The sequence below is a fragment of the Mobula hypostoma genome, chromosome 6, assembly GCF_963921235.1.
Source record: "Mobula hypostoma chromosome 6, sMobHyp1.1, whole genome shotgun sequence".
NCBI lineage: Eukaryota > Metazoa > Chordata > Chondrichthyes > Myliobatiformes > Myliobatidae > Mobula > Mobula hypostoma.
Genome location: NC_086102.1, coordinates 46,229,109 through 46,253,032, shown reverse-complemented (window position 1 = coordinate 46,253,032; position 23,924 = coordinate 46,229,109). Strand labels below are relative to the sequence as shown.

General features: G+C 39.9%; 1 protein-coding gene across 7 annotated transcripts in view; it reads right to left on the bottom strand.

The window, feature by feature from the left end:
- nme7 (NME/NM23 family member 7) overlaps positions 1-23,924 on the bottom strand; it is a 259,259-nt gene that overhangs the window by 67,824 nt on the left and 167,511 nt on the right. For all 7 annotated transcript variants that reach the window (XM_063050744.1, XM_063050742.1, XM_063050746.1 and 4 more), the window contains 3 exons: positions 21,743-21,853; positions 18,795-18,996; positions 16,142-16,244 (listed from right to left, as the gene is read on the bottom strand). In XM_063050744.1, the coding sequence (XP_062906814.1) occupies positions 16,142-16,244; positions 18,795-18,996; positions 21,743-21,853 (416 nt within the window). The remainder of the gene's footprint in view (positions 1-16,141; positions 16,245-18,794; positions 18,997-21,742; positions 21,854-23,924) is intronic.

The window sequence follows — 23,924 nt, the reverse complement described above, 5'->3', positions numbered from 1 at the left end:
ATTAGATTTAGACATTAATAAACTTACTAAACAGTAATGGATCAAGCAACCAGTAGCAGTATCTCACTCCCTCACTCTCAATATATCAGACAAATATAATGAATGGATAAGTAACTGCAAAAAAAAATCAGAGCCAAGTAGAGTATAATGAATCGTAGTTACACGTTAATATTTGAAACACAAGTACTGTAATAAACAGAAAAGGACCCGATTCCTATAACTACCTTGAGACAAATTGACTAATTATTGCCACAAATGTAACAATGAGTTGAAACATACACCAAATTTAAATTTACTTATCTCTTGTAAGAATAGCCTTTTTTACTTTTTTGAAAAACGAATGAGATTTATATTACATTTCTATCCATTTTCCAGGGCTCCATAATCTCTGTGTTCATCAAACAAAAATCTATTAATGTTAAATTTTCAATTATTAATTGATCCAGCATGTATTGCATTTTGTGCAAGAGAGTATCACATCTTAACCCATTTTTTTCTCCTGAAATCCTCTCAAATATCTGCCTCCAACTTTGCAACGTCCATTTGTCTTAGGTTCAAAAGGAAGATTTTGGATGCTCATTTCTGATCTTATTTGCAAACATTTTCTGTATTTTAGCCATTCTTTATAGATGGGTCCATCCCCAAAATGCTTTTACCGTTCCTGGATTTTCACCATGTTAAAAAAAACCTCAACTTTCCAGGAAGCTATCTTGGATTTGAGCTACAGTATTACATCCAAGCTAATGGCTAATTTGAGCTAATCCTTATAACCAACTCCACTTTTGGTACATCCAATCATCTGAATAATATATTGTTACATAATTGTTTCTGCATTAGAGCTATAGCCAGTTCAGTTTTATTCCTCAATTCTATCACGAGAGCCTTCGCTTCCTACTTTCCCCATATCCATCATTAAAACAAAACCTCCTTTTTCCAGTTTCTCTGTGTACTCTTAATGTCCATAAAATAGCATGGTTAAGTCCCAGGATAGGAAAAAAATCCCAGCGCAATGAGGTAAAATTAGAGGATACAGTGTACTCTGGGTTGTGATTTCATACTTTAAGGCTGCTATCTTATTTTTGTCTACTTTCTTGAGTAGCATCCTACTGAAGCAGAATTTTTTCCATTTATTGAAGTATGGGAAAAATTTTAAATTGAAATAGAAATTAAATTTCAATGACTTCAATTGAAGAAACTGACCAGATTAGAATGTCAGGGAAGTGAATACTACTTTTAGTAAAGTACTGGAACAAGGTGATTGCCAACTAGCTAAATATTTTAAAAGGAAAAAAATGAGATATAGATGCACAGAAGATTTCAAAGGAAAATCTTCAGTTTCAGAATTTGGAGCCAAAGGATTAGCTGTTAATGATGGAGGATCTAAATTTTGGGTTGTTTATGACATCACACAGAGATCACAGTTGACCAAAGGAAATTGGAGAGGTAGCAAGGGAAAGGCTATGGAAGATTTTGAACTCCAAGAAAAAAAACAAGGCTTTAGTTAAGCAAGAACTAATGATCAGCACCCTGAGGGAATATAGTTGAACAGGGTTTAGTACAAATTATGACATAAATTACAGAAATTTAGATAATCTCATGTTTATGGAAGAAGCTGGATAGAAGTGCATAAGAATTGCGTCAAGAGTTGAAGATAGAGATAACAAATGCATTCAGACATAAGCAGAGTACAGAGGCATAAGTAGGTGGTGAAAGACCAGATGTGGACCCAAAACTCATTTCCTAGTAAAACTGACATCAAAATTTCTGACAGCTCATACTAAATTTATTATCAAAGCTTGCATATGTTACTATTTACTACCCTTAGATTCATTTTCTTGCAGGCATTTACAAGAAAAAAAGAAACTACAGAATTTCATAAAAAACATAAAACAGACAAAAAAACTGACAAATGCGAATATGCAAAAGAAAAGAAAATGTTCAAATAAAAATAAAACCAAGAACACGAGTTCTAAAGAGTCCTTCAAGGCGAGTTTATAAATCATAGAATCAGTTCAGAGCAGTGGTGAATGAGGTTATCCACTCCAGTTCAGGAGCCTGATGTTGAATGGTGATAACTGCTCCTGAACATAGTTGTATGAGACTTAAGGTTTCTGTATCTACCCCATTGTGGTAGTGAGAAGATGGCATGGCCTCGTAGTAGAGGTCTTTGTTGATTAATGCTACTTTGTTGTGACAGCACTCCATGTAAATTTACTCAATGGTGGGGAGGGCTTCGCCTATGATGTACTGAATATATCCATCATTTTCTTTAGCCTTTTCTGTTCCTGGGCAATGGCGCTCTCACACCAGGCCATGATGCAACCAGTTACAAACAAGAGAAAATCTGCAGATGCTGGAAATCCGAGCAACACACACAAAATGCTGGAGGAACTCAGCAGGCCAGGCAGCATCTTTGGAAAAAAGCACAGTCAATGTTTGGGGCCGAAACACTTCAGCAGGACTGGAGAAATAAAACTGAGTAGTAGGTTTGAAAAGCGGGGGGAGGGGGGGGAGGGGAAAGAGAAACACCAGCCAACAGGTGAAACTTGGAGGGGGAGGGATCAAGCAAAGAGCTAGGAAGTTGATTGGTGAAAGAGACAGAAGGCCATGGAAGAAAGAAGAAAATTGGGGGGGGGGAGGGGTGGGAGGAGCAGCGGAGGAGATGATGGGCGGGCAAGGAGATAACATGAGAAAGGGACAAAGGAATGCGAAATGGTGAAGGGGGACAGGGGTGGAGGCATTACTGAAGGTCTGAGAAATCAATGTTCATGCTATCAAGTGGGAGGCTACCCAAATGGAATACAAGGTGTTCCCCCAGCCTAAGTGTGGCCTTATCCCGACAGTGGAGGAGGCCGTGGATGGACGTATGGCAATGGGAATGGGAGTGGAATTAAAATGAGTGGTGACCAGGAGATCCTGCTTGTTCTTTTAGCGAGGGAGGAGATGTAGGGGCAGGTGAAGCACTTGTTCCGCCTCCAAGGACAAGTGCCAGGAGGGAGAGTAGTGGGGAGGGATGAATGGACAAAGGAGTCACATAAGGAGCGATCCCTGCAGAAAGCAGAACGTTGGGGGATGGGGGGAAAAGAAGAAAAGATGTGTTTGGTGGTGGGATGCAGTTGGAGGTGGCAGAAGTTTCCGAGAATTATGTGCTGGATGCGGAGGTTAGTGGGGTGATAGGTGAGGACAAGAGGAACCCTATCCCTGGTAGCATGGTGGGAGGATGGGGTAAGAACAGGTGTGCATGAATGAGAAGAGATGCAGTTGAGGGCAGTGTTGATGGTGGATGAAGGGAATCCCCTTTGTTTGAAAAAGGAAGACATCTCCTTTATTCTAGAATGAAAAGCCTCATCCTGAGAGCAGATGTGGTGGAGACAGAGGAATTGAGAGAAGGGGATGGCATTTTTACAAGTAGCAGGGTGGGACAAGGTATAGTCCAAGTAGCTGTGACAGTACGTTGGCTTATAGAACATAGAATAGTACAGCACAGTACAGGCCCTTCGGCCCACAATGTTGTGCCGACCCTCAAACCCTGCCTCCCATACAAGCCCCCACCTTAAGTTCCTCCATATACCTGTCTGGTAGTCTCTTAAACTTCACTAGTGTATCTGCCTCCACCACTGACTCAGGCAGTGCATTCCATGCACCAACCACTCTCTGAGTAAAAAACCTTCCTCTAATATCCCCCTTGAACTTCCCACCCCTTATCTTAAAGCCATGTCCTCTTGTATTGAGCAGTGGTGCCCTGGGGAAGAGGCGCTGGCTATCCACTCTATCTATTCCTCTTAATATCTTGTACACCTCTATCATGTCTCCTCTCATCCTCCTTCTCTCCAAAGAGTAAAGCCCTAGCTCCCTTAATCTCTGATCATAATGCACACTCTCTAAACCAGGCAGCATCCTGGTAAATCTCCTCTGTACCCTTTCCAATGCTTCCACATCCTTCCTATAGTGAGACGACCAGAACTAGACACAGTACTCCAAGTGTGGCCTAACCAGAGTTTTATAGAGCTGCACCATTATGTCGCGACTCTTAAACTCTATCCCTCGACTTATGAAAGCTAATACCCCATAAGCTTTCTTAACTACCCTATCCACCCGTGAGGCAACTTTCAGGGATCTGTGGACATGTACCCCGAGATCCCTCTGTTCCTCCACACTACCAAGTATCCTGCCATTTACTTTGTACTCTGCCTTGGAGTTTGTCCTTCCAAAGTGTACCACCTCACACTTCTCCGGGTTGAACTCCATCTGCCACTTCTCAGCCCACTTCTGCATCCTATCAATGTCTCTCTGCAATCTTTGACAATCCTCTACACTATCTACAACACTACCAACCTTTATGTTGTCTGCAAACTTGCCAACCCACCCTTCTACCCCAACATCCAGGTCGTTAATAAAAATCACGAAAAGTAGAGGTCCCAGCACAGATCGTTGTGGGACACCACTAGTTACAATCCTCCACTCTGAATGTACTCCCTCCTCCACCACCCTCTGCCTTTTGCAGGCAAGCCAATTCTGAATCCACCTGGCCAAACTTCCCTAGATCCCATGCTTTCTGACTTTCTGAATAAGCCTACCATGCGGAACCTTGTCAAATGCCTTACTAAAATCCATACAGATCACATCCACTGCACTACCCTCATCTATATGCCTGGTCATCTCCTCAAAGAACTCTGTCAGATTTGTTAGACATGATCTGCCCTTCACAAAGCCATGCTGACTGTCCCTGATCAGACCATGATTCTCCAAATGCCCAGAGATCCTATCTCTAAGAATCTTTTCCAACAGCTTTCCCACCACAGATGTAAGGCTCACTGGTCTATAATTACCCGGACTATCCCTACTACCTTTTTTGAACAAGGGGACAACATTCGCCTCCCTCCAATCCTCCGGAACCATTCCCGTGGACAACAAGGACATAAAGATCCCAGCCAGAGGCTCAGCAATCTCTTCCCTCACCTCATGGAGCAGCCTGGGGAATATTCCGTCAGGCCCCGTGGACTTATCCGTCCTAATGTACTTTAACAACTCCAACACCTCCTCTCCCTTAATATCAACATGCTCCAGAACATCAACCTCACTCATATTGTCCTCACCATCATCAAGTTCCCTCTCATTGGTGAATACCAAAGAGAATTATTCATTGAAGACCTCGCTCACTTCCACAGCCTCCAGGCACATCTTCCCACCTTTATCTCTAAACGGTCCTACCTTCACTCCTGTCATCCTTTTTTTCTTCACATAATTGAAGAATGCCTTGGGGTTTTCCTTTACCCTACTCGCCAACGCCTTCTCATGCCCCCTTCTTGCTCTTCTCAGCCCCTTCTTAAGCTCCTTTCTTGCTTTCCTATATTCCTCAATAGACCCATCTGATCCCTGCTTCCTAAACTTCATGTATGCTGCCTTCTTCCACCTGACTAGATTTTCCACCTCACTTGTCACCCGTGGTTCCTTCACCCTACCATTCTTTATCTTCCTCACCAGGACAATATCCCCAACTTTACCCACCCTTTCTGTAACTGTAATAGTATTCCTGACCAGTAATGCCACCCCTCCTCCCCCTTTTCCACCCTCTCTATCCCTTTTAAAGTACTGAAATCCAGGGATATTGAGAATCCATTCCTGCCCTGGTGCCAGCCAAGTCTCTGTAATGGCCACTACATCATAATTCCATGTATGTATCCAAGCTCTCAGTTCATCACCTTTGTTCCTGATGCTTCTTGCATTGAGGTACACACATTTCAGCTCTTCTACCTTACTGTCTTTACACCATTTATTCTGCTTCTCTTTCCTCAAAGCCTCTCTATATGTTAGATCTGGCTTTACTCCATGCACTTCTTTCACTGGTCTATTGCTCTGGGTCCCATCCCCCTTGCAAATTAGTTTAAACCCTCCCGAACCATGCCAGCGAATCTACCTGCAAGGATATTGCCCATGGCTACCCCTTTTGTTTGAAGGAAATGGGAGGATCAAAGGAGAAATGATTTAGAGTGAGGACAAGTTCCATGAGGCAGAGAAGAGTGGTGGCGGAGGGGAACTAGTTGGGACTGGTGTCCAGAAAGAAACAGAGCTTTGAGGCCTTCCTGGTGGGGGATGGAGGTGTATAGAGACTGGACATCCATAATCAAAATATAATGGGAGCCAGGGAACCTGAAATCCTTGAAAAGAACAAGAGCGTGTGATGTGTCACATATGTAGGTGGGAAGGGACTGAACCAGGAGGGATAAAACAGAGTTGAGGTATGTAGATACGAGTTCAGTGGGGCAGGAACAAGCTGAAACAATGGGTCTCCTGGACAAGCAGAAACTTTACTCAGTTTGGGTAGCCTCCAACCTGATGACACGAACATTGATTTCTCAAACTTCCAGTAATGCCTCCACACACCTCTTCACCATTTCCCATCCCCTTGTCCCTCTCTCATGTTATCTCCTTGTCCACCCACACCTCCCACTGGTGCTTGATCTCCCCCACCCCCCACCCTCTTTCTTCTTTCTTCCATGGCCTTCGGTATCTTTCACCAATCAACTTCCTAGCTCTTTGCTTCGTCCCTCCCCCTCCAAGTTTCACCTATCGCCTGGCAGTTCTCTCTCCCCTTCCCCCACTTTTCAAATCTATGTCTCAGCTTTTTTTGTCTAGTCCTGCCAAAGGGTTTTGGCCCAAAACGACAACTGTACTTTTTTCCTCAGATGCTGCCTGGTCTGCTGAGTTCCTCCAGCATTCTATGCAACCAGTTAGGATACTCTCCACTGTGCATCTATAGAAGTTGGTCAAAGTTTTTAGTGACATACAGAATCAATGTGAACTCCTAATAAAGTAGAGGCACTGTCTTGGTCCCAGGACAGATCCTCTGATATACTGACACCAAGGAATTTAAAGCTACTGACCCTCTCCACCACTCAACAAGATATTCCTATTTGCCGATTCGTCGACCTATTTGATTCAGCCAACAACAGTGGTGTTGTCAGCAAACATAAATACAGCATTGGAGCTGTATTTAACCACACAATCAGAGGTATAAAGTGAGCAGAGCAAGGGGCCTGTGGTGCACCCGCGCTGATGCCGAGTGTGGAGGAGATGTCGTTGCCAATCTGTACTGACTGGGTCTGCCACTGAGGAAATCAAGAATCATTGTGCACCAGGAGGTACTAAGGCCCAGATCTTGCAGCTTAGCAATAAATTTCAATAGGATGACAGATGTGAAAGTGTTGAATGGTGAGCTGTAATTAATGAAGAGCATCCTGACATATGCATCTTCATTGTCCAGGTATTTCAGAAGCTGAATGAAGAGCCAATGAAATGGCATCTGCTGATGATTTGTGATAGTAGGTAAATTGAATTGGTTCCAGGATATTCCTTGCTTTGCAAGGGGGACAGAACTGGGAACAAGGGAATGGATTTTTGTGGCTGGAACAAAATAAAATTGCTTTTGTCTTTAATGGCTGGAGAAAACTTTTGCTCTTGTAGCATTTAAAGATTCCCCACTTTCAATTATATTCATTGGCTCAGAAAGTTCATTTGGAGTTTTTGAGAAGTTCAGATGAAGTTTTGCATGATATATAAAGATAGACTGGTAGAAAATGTCATGTCTGATCATAGGACATTTGGTAAATGAGCTCAGCGCATTTAAAGGCGACTGTTTTAAAAAGGAGTCAATGAATACCCTGCAAAATCTTTCCAAAATTGTGCAACAAATTGGTAATACAGTAGAATGTACCCAATGCATCATCACAGCAAAGCAGAGCAGATTGAAGCAAGCATTAACTGACAGAATAAAAAAAACTAACACACAGTCAGCACATTCAACCTGCAGCATTTACTGCTGGCAACTGCATATACAGAGGAATAGTCACTGGATCCAAAAATTGCCAAGCCCCATTTTTAATACAGATCCTCCCATGGTTTTGACAGTATTCAGTTCTTGTCATCTGCTTGTAACAAGAACAGTTTGCAAGTTGGAAATGCTGCCACAAGCTGAGCTGCCATTTGGCAGAAGATGCCTGAGAGACTGCAATAGCCAGCAAATCCACTCCACCATTCTCTGAGATACTCATTTGTATGTGTGGGCTGTAATAAACCTGGTGTTTGAAAGCTGGGGAGAGCATGTACAAATAGATACTTATCACAACATTTTTCAATTTTATGAGATGGTTTGACAGGTGGAAGTTTGAGAGTGAGCTAGGACTACATAGATGACAAGTCCAGAGAACCATTTTGTTAAGAACCTCTTCCAATGGTCAGCAATCCTGAAAAAGCCACATCTGTTTAAATCAAATGCTTAATCCTCAGGTTACAATTTCACCACTATTACACTACTAACGAGAAGGAAGTTTCAAGGCTTATTTATAGCTTTGACCTACAGGACATTTCTGCTCAGTAAATTGAGACATTCAAAAAGTTATTGCAGAGAAGCTGAAACTATGCTTACATATTGCTTGAAAGTTATCCTATAGCAATCAGTAAATTGGCTACATTTTCCTAATGTTCAGATTTTGTGGTTTCAGAGGAAGTATGAAACAAATTTAGGTCTGGAAACATCTCTTCTACGGGGATATCAAAGTCCACCTCTTCTGATTTCCTAAGGAAGCCAGACAGTGCTTTTATTGTGAAAGAAGATATCACAATATCTTTGAATTAATGCATAATGGCAGTCTTTGCATGCAGATCAATTATATATAGAACTCCGTCCTTCATTAGCTCAATAATTAGTTGACACAATTATTTTGTTTGATGAGAGTGGCTTATACAGACGTAAATGCAACTCCAGTGCGGAGGTTAAAAAATATCTCAAAGGGACTAGAGAACAGAACGGAAGAGAGAATTATGCCTCAATTTCATCAAGTTCCAGTTACTTTGCACCTGGAGCATTTTTGATCTGGGTCTGCACCACAGGAAGGATATTGGACAATGTTCAGTGCAGGTCAGATATCAAGACTAAAGTAAGCAGAGCATAAAGCAGCAAACAACAGGAATTCTGCAGATGTTGGAAATTCAAGCAACACACATCAAAGTTGCTGATGAACGCAGCAGGCCAGGCAGCATCTGTAAGAAGAAGTACAGTCGACGTTTCAGGCCGGGACCCTTCGTGACCCTAGAGGGATCAGCAATGGAAAGGGTGAGAAGTTTCAAGTTCCTGGGTGACAACATCTCTAAACACCTATCCTGCGTTCAATGTACAAGTATGCACGACAGTGGCTATATTTCATTAGGAGTTTGAAGAAACTTGGTACATCACCAAAGACGCTTGCAATTTTTTTTTTTAAAAACAGATGCATCATGGAGAATATTCTTACTGTTTTCATCTCCATCTGGTACGAAGGGATAGAAAAAAACTGCAGAAAGTTGTAAACTCAGCCAGCACCCTCATGGGCACTAGCCTCCCCAGCATCGATGGCACCTTCAAAAGGCGATGCTTCAAAACAAAAACTGGCATCCATTATTAAAAACCTCCTTCACTCAGGACATGCCTTCTCATTGTTACCTTTAGGGAAGGAGCCTGAAGACACACACAATGTTTCAGGAACAGCTTCTTCTGCCCTGCCATCAGATTTCTGAATGGATAATGAACTCACATACATGATCTCACTATTTTTATTTTGCTCTCTTTTTGCACTACATATTTAATTTAAAAGATCTATTTCTTGTTGTAACTTATAGTTTCTTATTATGTATTGTAATGTACGGCTGCCAAAAAGAACCAAATGCTAGTGATATTAAACCCGATTTTGATTGTGAAATCACATGATAACTTGGTAGATAATTCAAATTCAGGTCATCTTAGGAAAGAAATAGAGCAAGATGATTTATTAGCAGCCTTTATAAAAATCAGTTTACTTTCTTTACACATGAAGTGCAAGTAATTTTCAGTTTTGTATGCATGGTTAAGTAATTTTCCTAGATTAGTGCTCAAAATTACACTTTACATAATGCACTGGACAAATGTCCCTTCACATTAGAGTCATTGTGTAATACAGCATGAAAACAGGCCCACTTGTATCCAATGTGATTACTTCCACTGCCAGCTCATTCCAGGCACTTGATACCCTCTGTATTAAGCAATTACCTCTCAGGTCTCTTAAATCTCTCCCATTCTTATCTAGTATCTATATCCTCTAGTTTTAGACTCCCCCACTTTGGGGAAAAGACTATAATCATCCACCTTACCAATGACCATCATGACGTAATAAACTTCTATAGGTCACTCTTCATGCTCTAAGAAAAAAAGAGATCTAGACTGACTTATCTCTCTTTATAACTCAGGTCCTCTAGTCCAAACAGCATCCTTGTAAATAACTTCATCACCATCCTCTGCTTGACAAAGTATTTCCTGTGACAGAGTGAGTAAAACCATACACAATACTCAAAGTGCAGCCTCACCAACAACTTATATAACTGCATCGTGACGACCTTATCACTAACTCAATACCCTCCTAACTGATGAAGTGGCTTCTTCACCACCGTCTACTTGCGCAGCCACCTGCAACGAATTGTGCACACGTACTCCCAGGTCCCTGTTCCACAACACTTGCACAGTGAGCAGAAGGGCACTGACAAGTCCTATCCAGGCTTGACTGCCCAAAATGTACCACCTCACACTGGGGCAGTTTGACATACACTTGTCACACCTCAGCCCATCTCCCCAACTGATCAAGATCTCTTTGCAATTCATTGTACCCTGCTTCACTATCAACAAGAGCTTCTAAGGTTGGCTCATAGGCAAACCTGCTAATTGTGCAATACAAGTTCTTTCCAAATCAATTATATAAATAGCGATTACAGCAATCCCAACACTGACCCCATGTGCACCCCAATAGTCAGAATACCAATCTTCACAAATCACCCTCTGCTTTCTATCATCTTGCTGGCTGCCCCTGAATCCCATGCAACCTAACCTTCCAGATCAATCTGCCATGCAGGACCTGGTCAAAGGCCTTAAGTTCAGATAGACAACTTCACCTATCCCTGCAATTACCTCTTGACTGCCCAGACACAAAACCATGCAGACTATTGCTGATCAATCCTTGACCACCCAAGTAACAAAAGATCTTGTCCTTCAGAAATCCCTCCAGTAAGTTCTGTACAACTGAAGTCAGGCTTACTGACCTGTGGTTCCCTGGCCTGTCTTAACAATCTTTCTTGAACAATGGACATTAGCCACACTCTAGTCTTTTGAAACTTCACCAGTGGCTAATGACACAGCAATTATCTCTACAAGGGCTTTTGCAATTTCTTCCCTGGTCTCTCATAAGATCCAGGGGTGCACTTGGTCAGGTCCTAGGGATTAGCCAACCTTAATGCACTTCAATGCTGCAAATATCTCCTTCCTTGCAAATGCATATTATTACAGCAAATTGAAAAGTATCAGCTTTTGATTTAGATCTTCTCACACTTTTTAATTCTTTGCTCTTCCACGTTTGCCATAATTTAGGATATTTCAACCACATGGGTTCCTAACAAAATTATCTCAAATTACAGCATAGGCATTATCTTTGAATTCACAGGTTTTCAAGCTAATTCAGTACATTCTCAATCAGCAATGAAGAATCTTCCTCACAATGACCAATGTCATTAATATCCAAACCCACTCTTCTTTTTCTAATGAGGATCATTACATGCAGCAACATTTTCTGATTAGGTCTCTGCAAAAATAATTCCTCCACAGCATAAGACCATAAGACCCTAGGGCATAGGAACAGAAGTAGGCTATTTGGCCCATTGAGTCGGCTCAGCCATTTAATCATGGCTGATCTATTTTTCCTCTCAGCCCCAATCTAGTGACTTCTCCCCATATCCCTTCATTCCCTGACCAATCAAGAATCTATCAACCTCTGCCTTAAATATAGTCATACTTTATTGATCCCAGGGGGAAATTGGTTTTTGTTACAGTTGCCCCATAAATAATAAATAGTAATAGAACCATAAGTAGTAATATGTAAATTATGCCAGGAAATTATGAAATAAGTCCAGGACCAGCCTATCGGCACAGGGTGTCTGACCCTCCAAGGGAGGAGTTGTAAAGTTTGATGGCCACAGGCAGGAATGACTTCCTATGACGCTCTGTGCTGCATCTTGGAGGAATGAGTCTCTGGCTGAATGTACTCCTGTGCCCACCCAGTACATTATGTAGTGGATGGGAGACATTGACCAAGATGGCATGCAACTTAGACAGCATCCTCTTTTCAACACCACTGTGAGAGAGTCCAGTTCCATCCCCACAACATCACTGGCCTTACGAATAAGTTTGTTGATTTTGTTGGTGTCTGCTACCCTCAGCCTGCTGCCCCAGCACACAACAGCAAACATGATAGCACTGGCCACCACAGACTCGTAGAACATCCTCAGCATCGTCCGGCAGATGTTAAAGGACCTCAGTCTCCTCAGGAAATAGAGACGGCTCTGACCCTTCTTGTAAATACATACATACAGACTTGGCCTCCACAGCTGCCTGTGGCAACAAATTCCACAGATTCACCACTCTCTGGCTAAAGAAATTCTTCCTCATCTCCGTTCTAAAAGAACACCCCTCTATTCTAAGGCTGTGTCCTCTGGTCTTAGACTGTCCCACTATAGGAAACATCCTCTCCACATCCACTCTATCAAGGCCTTTCACCATTTGATAGATTTCAATGAGGTCACCCAATATTCTTCTGAATTCCAGTGGATACAGGCCCAGAGCCATTAGACACTGTTCATATGACAAGCCATTCCATCCTGGAATCATTTTTGTGAACCTCCTTTGAACCTTCTCCAGCTTCAGCACATCCTTTCTAGGATAAGGGGCCTAAAACTGCTGACAATACTCCAAGTAAGGCCTCATCAGTGCATTATAAAGTCTCAACATTACATCCTTACTTTTATATTCTGGTCCTCTTGAAATGAATGCCAACATCGCATATGCCTTCTGCACCACAGGCTCAACCTGCAAATGAACCTTTAGGGAATCTTACGTAAGCACTCCCAAATCCCTTTGTTTCTCAGTTTTTTGTATTTTCTCTTCATTTAGAAAATAGTCAACCCTTTAATTTCTTCTAATAAAATGCATAACCATACAATTCCTGACACTGTACTCCATCTGCCACTTTGCCCATTCTCCTAGCCTCCCTACTTCCTCAAACCTAGTTGCTCTTCCACCTATCTTCGTATCACCTACAAACTTTGCAAGAAAAGCCATCAATTCCATAATGGTGAATTCAATTTTGATCTACTTAGCATTATTCCACTAACAGCCTACTAAATTAATTCTTTGGATTTAGCAATTCAGTAAAGTATGGATTAAAATGCAATACATATCTATGTCACTAAAATCTTCTCTAATGAATTCTGAATAGCCAAAACACTCCAGGATGAAATTTCTCCTCATCTCCATCTTAAATAGGCAATCCCTTATAATTAATCTATCCCCAACTCAACCTCTCTTCCATGACAATCTGTACATTCTAAGAATCAATCTAGTAAACATTTACTGTGCTATGGCCAATGCAGGTAAATGCTTCCTTCAATATACAAATTAAAACTGTGTACTTAACTGTAGGATTTCAGATGTCTTGCCCACTACCTGCAAAGGGTTCATCAAAACATCACTTACACTCTCAACGCCATACAATAAAGACAATATTTTATTAACTTTCCCAATTAAATGCGAACCCTTACATTTCATGCATTAGGATCCTCGGATACCATTTTATCAGAATCAGAACCAGAAACAGGTTTATTATCACCGACATGTGTCGTGAAACTTGTTAACTTAGCAGCAGCAGTTCAATGCAATACATAATATATAAGAAAAATAATAATTAATAAATTACAGTATACATATACAATAGATTAAAATTTGAGCAAGAAACAGAAATACTATATATTAAAAAGTGAGGTAGTGTTCATGGGTTCAATGTCCCTTTAGGAATCAGAATTAGATGGCAGAGGAGAAGCAGCTGTTTCTGAATTGCTGAGTGTGCACCTTCAGGCTTCTGTACCTCCTACCTGATGGTAACAGTGAGAAAAGGGCATGTCCTGCACGCTGACAGTCCTTAATAATGGACGCTGCCTTTCTGAGACATCGCTCTTTGAAGATGTCCTGGGTACTTTGTAGGCTAGTCCCCAAGATGGAGGCGACTAAATTCACAACCCTCTGCAGATTCTTTCGGTCCTGTGCAGTAGTACCCCCTTACCAGACAGTGATGCAGCTTGTCAGAATGCTCTCCACGATACATCTATAGAAGTTTTTGAATGTATTTGTTGACATACCAAATCTTTTCAAACTCCTAATGAAGTATAGTTGCTGTCTTGCCTTCTTTATAACTGCATCAATATGTTGAGACCTGGTAGATTCTCAGAGATCTTGACACTCAGGAACTTGAAACTGCTCACTCTCCCCACTTCTGATCCCTTCATCTTACCCTTCCTGAAGTCCACAATCAGCTTTTTTGTCTTACTGATGTTGAATGCCAGGTTGTTGCTGCGATACCACTCCACTAGTTGGTATATCTCGCTCCTGTATGCCCTCTCGTCACCATCTGAGACTCTACCAACAATGGTTGTATCATCAGCAAATTTATAGATAGCATTTGAGCTATGCCTGGCCACACAGTCATTGGTATAGAGAGAGTAGAGCAGTGGACTAAGCACACACCCCTGAGGTGCACCAGTGTTGATCGTCAGCGAGGAGGGTATATTACTACCAATCTGCACAGATTGTGGTCTTCTGGTTAGGAAGTCGAGGATCCAATTGGAGAGGGAGGTACAGAGGTCCAGGCTCTGTAACTTCTCAATCAGGATAGTGGGAATGATGGTATTAAATGCTGAGCTATAGTCGATGAGCAGCATCCTGACATAGGTGTTTGTGTTGTGTTATCATAACATTATAGTCTCATTATAGCACTAATAATTTGCTTTTTCATTCTTCCTTTCAAAGCAGACAACTTCAAGCCTGGCAAATATTGGAGACTTGAGTATATAGTTTTACCAATAACTTCTTACCCTTACTATTCCTCCTATTATTCTTGTCCAAAGTGATCTTATATCTTGAGCTATCATTTCTTAATACTACAAACTTCCATTATCAAGAACAACAGAAATCAGACAGACATTTTATCTTTTTATTAAAATGGCTGCCTTATCAAGATTTAAGTTCCCCTCGCCTATACTGGAATTTTAATGAGAAAATGATTTGCTTAATATTTTAATCTTTAATAAATCCATAGCATGCTCATCATCAATTCTTACATCTATTATGCCCCAATATGTTGATTATTTATACATATTTTATTGCCTAATACATCACAGACTGCTTAGTATTCATCTCTGAGGAGTAGAAAACTATTTGTGAACACCTACATAAACAGTTGCTCAAGAAGTACTCCTATTCCACTATTCAGAATGGGGGGATTATTTTACAAGATGGACAGGCCAGACTAGGTTTATATCCACTGGAGTTCAGAAAAATGAGATAGTGAACACATATTCCTTTTCATCCTTTTCTTTTCCTCTAGAGACCATGCAAACCTTCAGATCTCTCTTGCTCAAAAGCAATGGAAAAAGACTTTGAGCATTTTCTAGGCAAAGATAGAGAGATTCTTAATAAGCAAGATAGTGAATGGTTACCACAGATAAAGAGCAATACAGAGCTGAGATTACAAAATTGATTAATTGTGAATTTATTAATGGCAGAGCAGGCTCGAGGGGTCAAATAACCAACTTCTGCTCCTAATCTGCATGTCCTAATAAACACATTACCAAAAAATGGACAAGTTCCCTTCCAATTTCCCCAGATGTTCTTAAAATACACAAAAAAAATGAAGTAACTTGCACTGCCTGCAATCCTTCAGGTAGACAATGAAAAGATCAATTTCAACATAGCTTTGATAATGAAATTACTTTTTTTTAAAAAAAAGGAAGAACAGAATTTTTGACTTGTATGTAGTGCACTGTATACGGTACATGTAATTCATTTCTGTTGGATGCAAAATTATTTTAATAATTTATGATGTCTATGATGTTTAACTGGTAATAATACGCGTAATAGAAAAAGTTTGGAAACAAGTCTATAAAAAAAGGAAACTATAATATTATGCACCTCAATTTTAAGAGATACTTGTAGCTTTACTTTTCTTTTCAATGAAATAATTTTTTGAAATCCAAACCTTACCTTCCGCAATAGCATGTGGCTTGATAATACACAGAGTGCAATCAATACATTTTGCTGTATTTAATGGTCCTCTGCCAACTGATGGGAAGAAAATGTCTAATTCCTATAAAAATAAAAATAAATAACACATCAATAAATTGACACATTGTTTTTACTTAAAGAGAAAACTTCTGTTCCATAGCCCAAGAAAAGCAACTGCCAGCACTGACCTCATTTTGGAATCCAGCAATTCAATGAGATCACCATTATTTGTCCACATTATACCGTAGATTGCATGCTTATTTTTGTAAAGCTCTAGTAAGAACTTGCTCAACCATAAACAAATGGCATTTGTATGCAAACTTATGAGGGGTTTAGATAAGGTAAAAGCAAGCAGGCTTTTTCCACTGAGGTTTGGTGGGACTACAAATAAAGATCATGGGTTAAGGGCAAAAGGTGAAAAGTTTTAAGGGGAACATGAGGGGAAACTTCTTCACTCAGAGGGTCATGAGAATGTGGAATGAGCTGCCAGCACAAGTGGTGCACATGAGCTCAATTTCAACATTTAAGAGAAGGTATGTGTATAATAGAGATATGAAAGATTATGGTCCCAGAGCAGGTCAATGGGAGTAGGCAGGGACTAGATGGGCCAAAGGGCCTGTTTCTGTGCTGTACTTTCCTTTCTTTCTCAACTAGGTAGTCTTTCAAGCAACAGGAACAAAAAATTGAGGATTAATCTTCTGATGTCCTGAAATTTGAAATAACTTCTTATTCAGTACATTATAACTGCATTTACTCAAATGTACAAAAAAATTCCAAAATTAAATATTTAGATGTCTCAGCTATTTGTTTATCTATTTTACTGATATCCTTGCAAATTGTATCAATTGATGCTGTACAACAAATATGTATTATGAAAAGAAGTTATCCACTTGGGCATCAAGCTCAATCCACCATTTAATAAGATGGCAGATCTGACTGTAGCCTCAGCTCTGTTCTTCTACCTACCACCTTTCACCACCTGCTCATCAAAAATCTTTCTTGATAGGTTTTACCTCTATTGTGCTTTAAAGGAAGAATTCCTAATCTTCAATAAAGAAATTCATCTCATCTTAGTTTTAATTGCGTGACTCCTAACTGAAGGCTTTTTTACAATAAGCAACAATCTCCATTCATCCTGTCAAGACCACTTGGGATCCACTTTATTTCAGCCAACGTAAATTGGTCACTCTATTAAATTCCAGCCCCTCGTCTAATCTTTCGTTATAACCCACCCACTTCAGATATTGGTCTAATAAGCTTTCTCTGAACCCCTTTCAATCCGGCCCTCCCTAAACAAGGATCTCAGTATTGTACACAGTAATACTTTGTGGTCTCACCAACTGTCTCTGTAACTGAAGCACAGACGGCTACTTTTGTATTCAATTCCACTAGAAATAGACAACAATATTCTGTCAACTTTCTTAATCATTTGATACACCTGCATTCTAGTGTGCTCAAAAGTTTTACAAGTCACAAAAAAAAGTAGTAGGATGGAAGACAATGACCAGGGAATCTTGTGAAGTGTGGATACATTTTGCCCTAATTACATAGAGTACCAGCAAGATTGCACCTAGAATACTGTGTGCAGTTCTCATCTTCCCATGGAAAGGCAATGCACATGAAGGAGGAGATACATCATAGCAGTGATTTCAGAATTATTTTATCCACGAGAACCGCAGATGTTCAGTTGCCAAGTACAGTATATTCAAACACATATCATTTTTAAGTATTAAAGAAATCATGGGATAAAATGGAACAGCACATGAAAAGATCCCTCAACACCCCAAAGTGTTAATGCAAAATAAGGAGATGAAAGATCAGCCATGATCTTATTGAATGGCGGAGGAGAGCACAAACAGCCGAATAGCCTACACCTGCTTCTTTTTCCTCTGTTCTTGTGGATCAGATTTTCACACACAAAATAAAAATTTGCACTAATCAACACATGAAGAGAGTGAGTTCAAGGATTCCTTTTAAATTAATGGGACTTTCTAATTAAACCTATTTATAATACAAGAAAAATTAAAAGTTTTGAAAATAAAGGCTTTTAATATTTCAGGAGAATAAACTACTCATTAAGAAATATTAACTGACCAATATGAAAATATAAACTGTATTTTTTAAATTTATTGAGATACAGTGCAGAATAGGCCCTTCCGGCCTTTTGACCATGCTGCCCAGCAATCCACCGATTTAATCCTAGCCTAATCATGAGAGAATTTACAATGACCAATTAACCTATCAACCAGTACATCTTTGGACTGTGGGAGGAAACTGGAGCACCTAGAGAAAATCCCGTCATGGAGAGAATGTACAAACTCCTTGCAGGCAGCAACAGGAATTAAACCTGGATCGCTTGCGCTAACCACTACACCACCGTATTATATGATAAAATTAAAACACAAACAGAATTATTAAATAACTGAACCAGCATTTGTTAACGTGGTTTTAATGGACTAATGCATGTCTAAGCATAAAGAACTATGCCGTAAAAAAGAAGAAAAAAAGTTAAATTTCACCAGGTTACCTGCAAACACATTAACTACGCTATTAAATAATTTAGCAAGGAGAAAAGATCCATGATAATACCATTTTCTTTCAACCTTCCCTTCCACCTCACACAAAAACTTACTCGAGCTGCAGTTGTGGCACATTCAGAGCCATAAGCATTACTCTGGATATCAGCATTTCTGTAAAGTGCCCGGAAATTAGCTTCACTTTGTGCTCTGTTTGTACCTCCAGACTCAATTAACTTCTTCCAAGCAGATACTGCCTCATCTCCCAAAATTTCCAGTGCAACTGCAGGACCACAGCTTAAATACTGAAGGAGATCCCTGAAATAGAGCAAGGATATCTCATTATTCTGCAACCAGGCACAGATTTGATTCTTTTAAACCTTTAGCACAGACATACATAGAAGGGGGACACTGTGCAGTTTTATTTCCTGAAAATTTTGGCTTGACTAAACTCATGTTAATGAATAAAACATGTACATTCAGTTTTATGTTACAATAAATTGTGGAAACAAATTAGGCTGAAATAAAACACAATGAATATAAAACAGCATGACAGTTTTGCTCAATCACAGTCATGCATTCCAGCAACAAAACTCACAGAATATTAGCTCTTACAATTAATTTCTTTCTTTTCCAGATGTTTTCCTTTTGTTTGAAGTAGTGATAGACCAGAAAACATCTGCTGTCCAGAAAGATTATTGTGATTATACCCATCTTTCAGATATTGTTATGATTGGCAAAATGAATCCCTCCATTCAATTTCAAATAAGGGGAATATCAGATAACGGGAATTTACACAGTACCTACGCAGTGTGCTCACAGAGTTCAAATGACATTTTGTCTGATCTAGCTATTAAGACAACAGCAACACAAGATTAAGAAAGAAGATTTTAAAAGTGATTTGCATTAATGCTGGAATGTATATCCTAAAACATTGTATTAAGTTTAGTTCTACTTATAGATTTCTGTAAGGTTCTACAGCCTCATATCCTCCAGGGAACTATAGATACAACCCATTTAGTCTCTTGTATCTCAGGCCCTCTGGTCCTGGTAACAGTCTTGTGAATCTTTGCTGCACCCTTGACATCGTTTCTATTGCTCAGTGTCTAGAACTGCTCTGTGGTCTCACCAATGACTTGTGCATATGCAACATAACGTCCCAACTGAGTGATTCAGGCAGATAGGCCAGGGGCCTTCTTCAGCATCCTGTCCACCTGTGTCATCAATTTCAACAGTGTACCTATATTTCTGCGTCTGTCTGTTCTACAGCACTCCTACAGACCTACACTTCACCGTACAAGTCCTATACTAATTTAACTTCTCAAAATACAACACATCACACTCATCTGAGTTGAATTCCATCTGCCATTTGTTGGCCCACTTCCCCAGTTTATCCAGATCCTGTTGCAGTCTTGGTTTATCTTCATTGTTCTCCATACATCAGATTTTGGTGTTATCTACAATCTTTATTAACCATGTTTCTTGGAATGGAGGCCAGTAACTTAGTGGTTGCTGCAGGGGTCAGTTTTGGGACCCTTATTATATGTTGTTTATATAAATGACTTGGATAAAAATGCGCAAGGCATCAGTAAGTTTACGGATGAACCAAAATTGAGAGGTGTTGTTGATAGTAAAGGTGGTTATCATAGATTACAGGGGGATCTTAATCAGTTAGGGAAATAGCCTGAGGAGTGGCAAATAGACTTTAACACAGGTTGGAAATACAGGTGATACAGTTTGGAAAATCAAAACAAGACATACTATGAGCAGTAGGGCACAAGGGAGTGTAACTGAACAAAGGAACCAAAGAATACAAGTGCATAGCTCATTGAAAGTAGCGTCAATGCTATACAGGTTAGTGAAAGGGGCACTTGTCCACACTGGCCTTCATTGGTTGGGGTGTTATGCTGCAACTGTACAAGCACACTGTGAGGACTGTGTACAGTTTTGGTTGCTGTTATGGGAAACTAGAAAGGGTGCAATAAATATTCGTAAGGATGCTGCCAGGACTAGAGGATCTGAGTAGGACACTGACCAGGCTAGTTCTTTATTCCTTGAGACCTAAGACAATGAGGCAACCTTACAGAAATGGTTAAGATTATGAGAGGCATACATAGCATAGATGGTAACAGCCTTTTTTCCAGGGTAAAGAAGACTAAAACTAAAGGGCATACGTCTAAGGTGAGGGGTAAAGATTTAAAAGGGACTTGAATGGCAACTTTTTCCATGCAGAGGGTGAAGAGTATAAAGACCGAGTTGCCAGAGAAAGAGGTTGAGGCATATGCAATAAGAAGACTTAGATAGGTACATGGAGCGTCAGGGCTTGGAAGGATGTGGGCCAAAGGAGGATATTGGGACTAGCTGAGTAGTTAGCAAATGACTCATTGGGCTGAAGGGCCTGTATCCATGTTGTATTGTTCTATGGCTCTCTAATGGTAGACCAAATATCAAAACAGATTTGGTCTTTAAAAAAAAAACACAGGTTAGTGTCATAATCTTTTTAAAATGATAAAATTAAAATGCACCTGATTACTTAACAAGTAAATAGCAGCTGCTTTCAGGTCCTTTTTGATCTCACAGTGAACAGGGTTAAAGGGGCTATAAAAATATAGTTTGCAGATGACAGAGCTGGAGATAGAGCAAGGGATGTTTCAATTAAAATAAATCAGAAACTGATTAAGATACTAAAGCTGATGTGTGTAGTTATTTTTAAGAGGCATACATAGTCTAGTTAAATGGAGGCATGGGACTAAGAGACAGAAAACAGCCAATAGTGATGAGTAGTTGTTTGTAAGACCTGAGGATGGTCTACAGTGGTTGACATGTGTTTACAGGCCAGATTGTTGTAGACAGCCACTACGAACTCAAGTTATCAGATGGCCTCTTTATATGCTATAGTGACTCCAGAAGAACAATAATGCCACAAAGTACAACTTTATTTTTAAACAAATAGGAACATGATGCTCTTAATGCAGTGGCACTATATTGCAAAAGACATTTTGAAAATTCAACAGATCAAAATAGCGCAAAACAAAATCCATTTGAATCAGAACTGACTACTTACGCAGTTAAGTTAATCATTTTTGCTCTGGTTATTACCAATCCTGAACTGTAGATCAGGTCAATCAGTTTTCCTAGTTTAGCATCAGTACTTGGCTTTATTACACCCAGGGTCCTGAAAAGAGACAAACAGGATTAAAAAGTTATTAAATACCTTGAACAAAACATTTTGAACTCTAGACACGGTAAATAACAAGATATTCCAACTGAATAATTACTAAAGTTCCAACTGTGACATTACTGGTACTAGTGGTAACAGAAAATTGATATTCACAAACTTATGTCCTATGTTTCAATTTGATGGGTACAAAGCTCAGTAGAAGTCAAAATAAACAACTATTACTTAAAAGGCAACAATATTCTTGGTGAACTGATAAATATAGAAATTAAAGTCTACTGGAAATGTACTGTTAGAAATTATAAACTATTCTTTCTTGCTACAAAGTTAACACCACGTTTAATATCTAGCATTAGCCTTCCTTATTCACATTTTTTCTTGTATTACTATATATACTGTATAAAACCAGAAATCAATGGAACATTAGGGAAAAAGAGAAGAGAAAATATGTTAAGAAAGGAAATCATGTCGAGAATAGATCAAGGAAAGTGGCTGACCAGCACGAATACCTTGAAGGGGCTCGAGGTCTGATGGATTGGAAGGGAGCAGTGTTTGTTAAAATTATTCTTTCAGGCTACTCCCCATTCCCGAAGTGAAACCAGCAGATCACAAGCATTGAAATTACTAGACTCTAGATTAATATCAGGATAGCACCCTTAGCCTCATCCAAAATCAAGAATTTTTCTCCTAGTGCTACCAAATATAACGAGTCTCCTCCAAATTACAAAACATACAAACCCCGAATTGATGGCAAGTTCCTGGATAAGACAAATTTGTGTAATGATTTCCTTCTTCAAAAGTTTCAATATACTAGCAAAAGCACAGGGAAACTGCTGGTGATGTACTAATACTTTGGAGGCTTCCATTTAGTAGTGTTTATTGCCATACAACACTCATCACAAATTTATTACCTTTATCATAACAATTATTAGAAAATATACTTTAGAGGAATGATGATGCTGGGTTCTGTTAGTTAATACTAATTCCATTTTAATTTGGCTAGGTATGTTGTTCAATCCAAGCTATTGAAATGCAGAAGACATTTATGAGCTTACTGCCAAAAAAACTACTAACAACATAACACAGGCAGTACTCAGGTTTGCAATGTGGACAGCCGAAGAGTACAGAAGGACACAATGCTTGACAGCTCTCCAGCTCTCCCGTTACAATGGGGAGGGTGCAATTGAAAACAGCTGAATATGAGCCTGTTATTGGTCTGACTCCAACAATTAATTTATAGTGAAAAAAAGTACTGTCTCACCAACATACTGAGATAATCAAAAGGTGATGCCTCAGAAAGGTGTCATGCATCATTAAAGACCCCTACGCTCTTTTCTTATTACTACTATCAGAGAGGAGGTTCAGTAGCCGGAAGGTACACACTCAATGTTTTAGGAACAGTTTCTTCCCCTCCACCATCAGATTCCTAAATGGACAATGAAGTAACCCTGAAAACTGCCTCACTTTTTGGATGACTTAATTAAGTTTACATATATTTCCTATTGTAATTTATAGTATTTTTTTTTTATGTATTGCACTATACTGCTGCTGAAAAACCACAAATTTCATGATATATGCAGTGATAAACCACACAGCAGGCACTCTGCCTTCAAAGGGGGCATTTCAGAACTAGCAATGAAAACATTGCAGATGCTGAAAATCTAAGGTTAAAAACATGAAATGCTGGAAGCACAAAGCAAGTTAAGCAGCTTCTACAGAAAGAGAAAGAGTAAATGATTCAGGGCGAATGTACATTGTCACAAATGGAAAGAAAACAAGTTAGCTTTAATTTACATGGAGGTGGTAGGGAAAGGAAATAGAACAAAAAGGAGTGCAGGTGTCCCCTGCTTTTCAAACGTTCGCTTTACGAAACCTCACTGTTACGAAAGACCTACATTAGTACCCTGTTTTCGCTTTCAGAAGGTATTTTCACTGTTACGAAAAAAAAATCAGCGCGTGATGAAAGGCAGCGTGCGCCCCGAGTTACCGCTCTCCCCGGATTTGGAACGGTATTCTCGCCGGCATTGCTTAAACACATGCCTGTTTGCAAGATGAGTTCTATGGTATA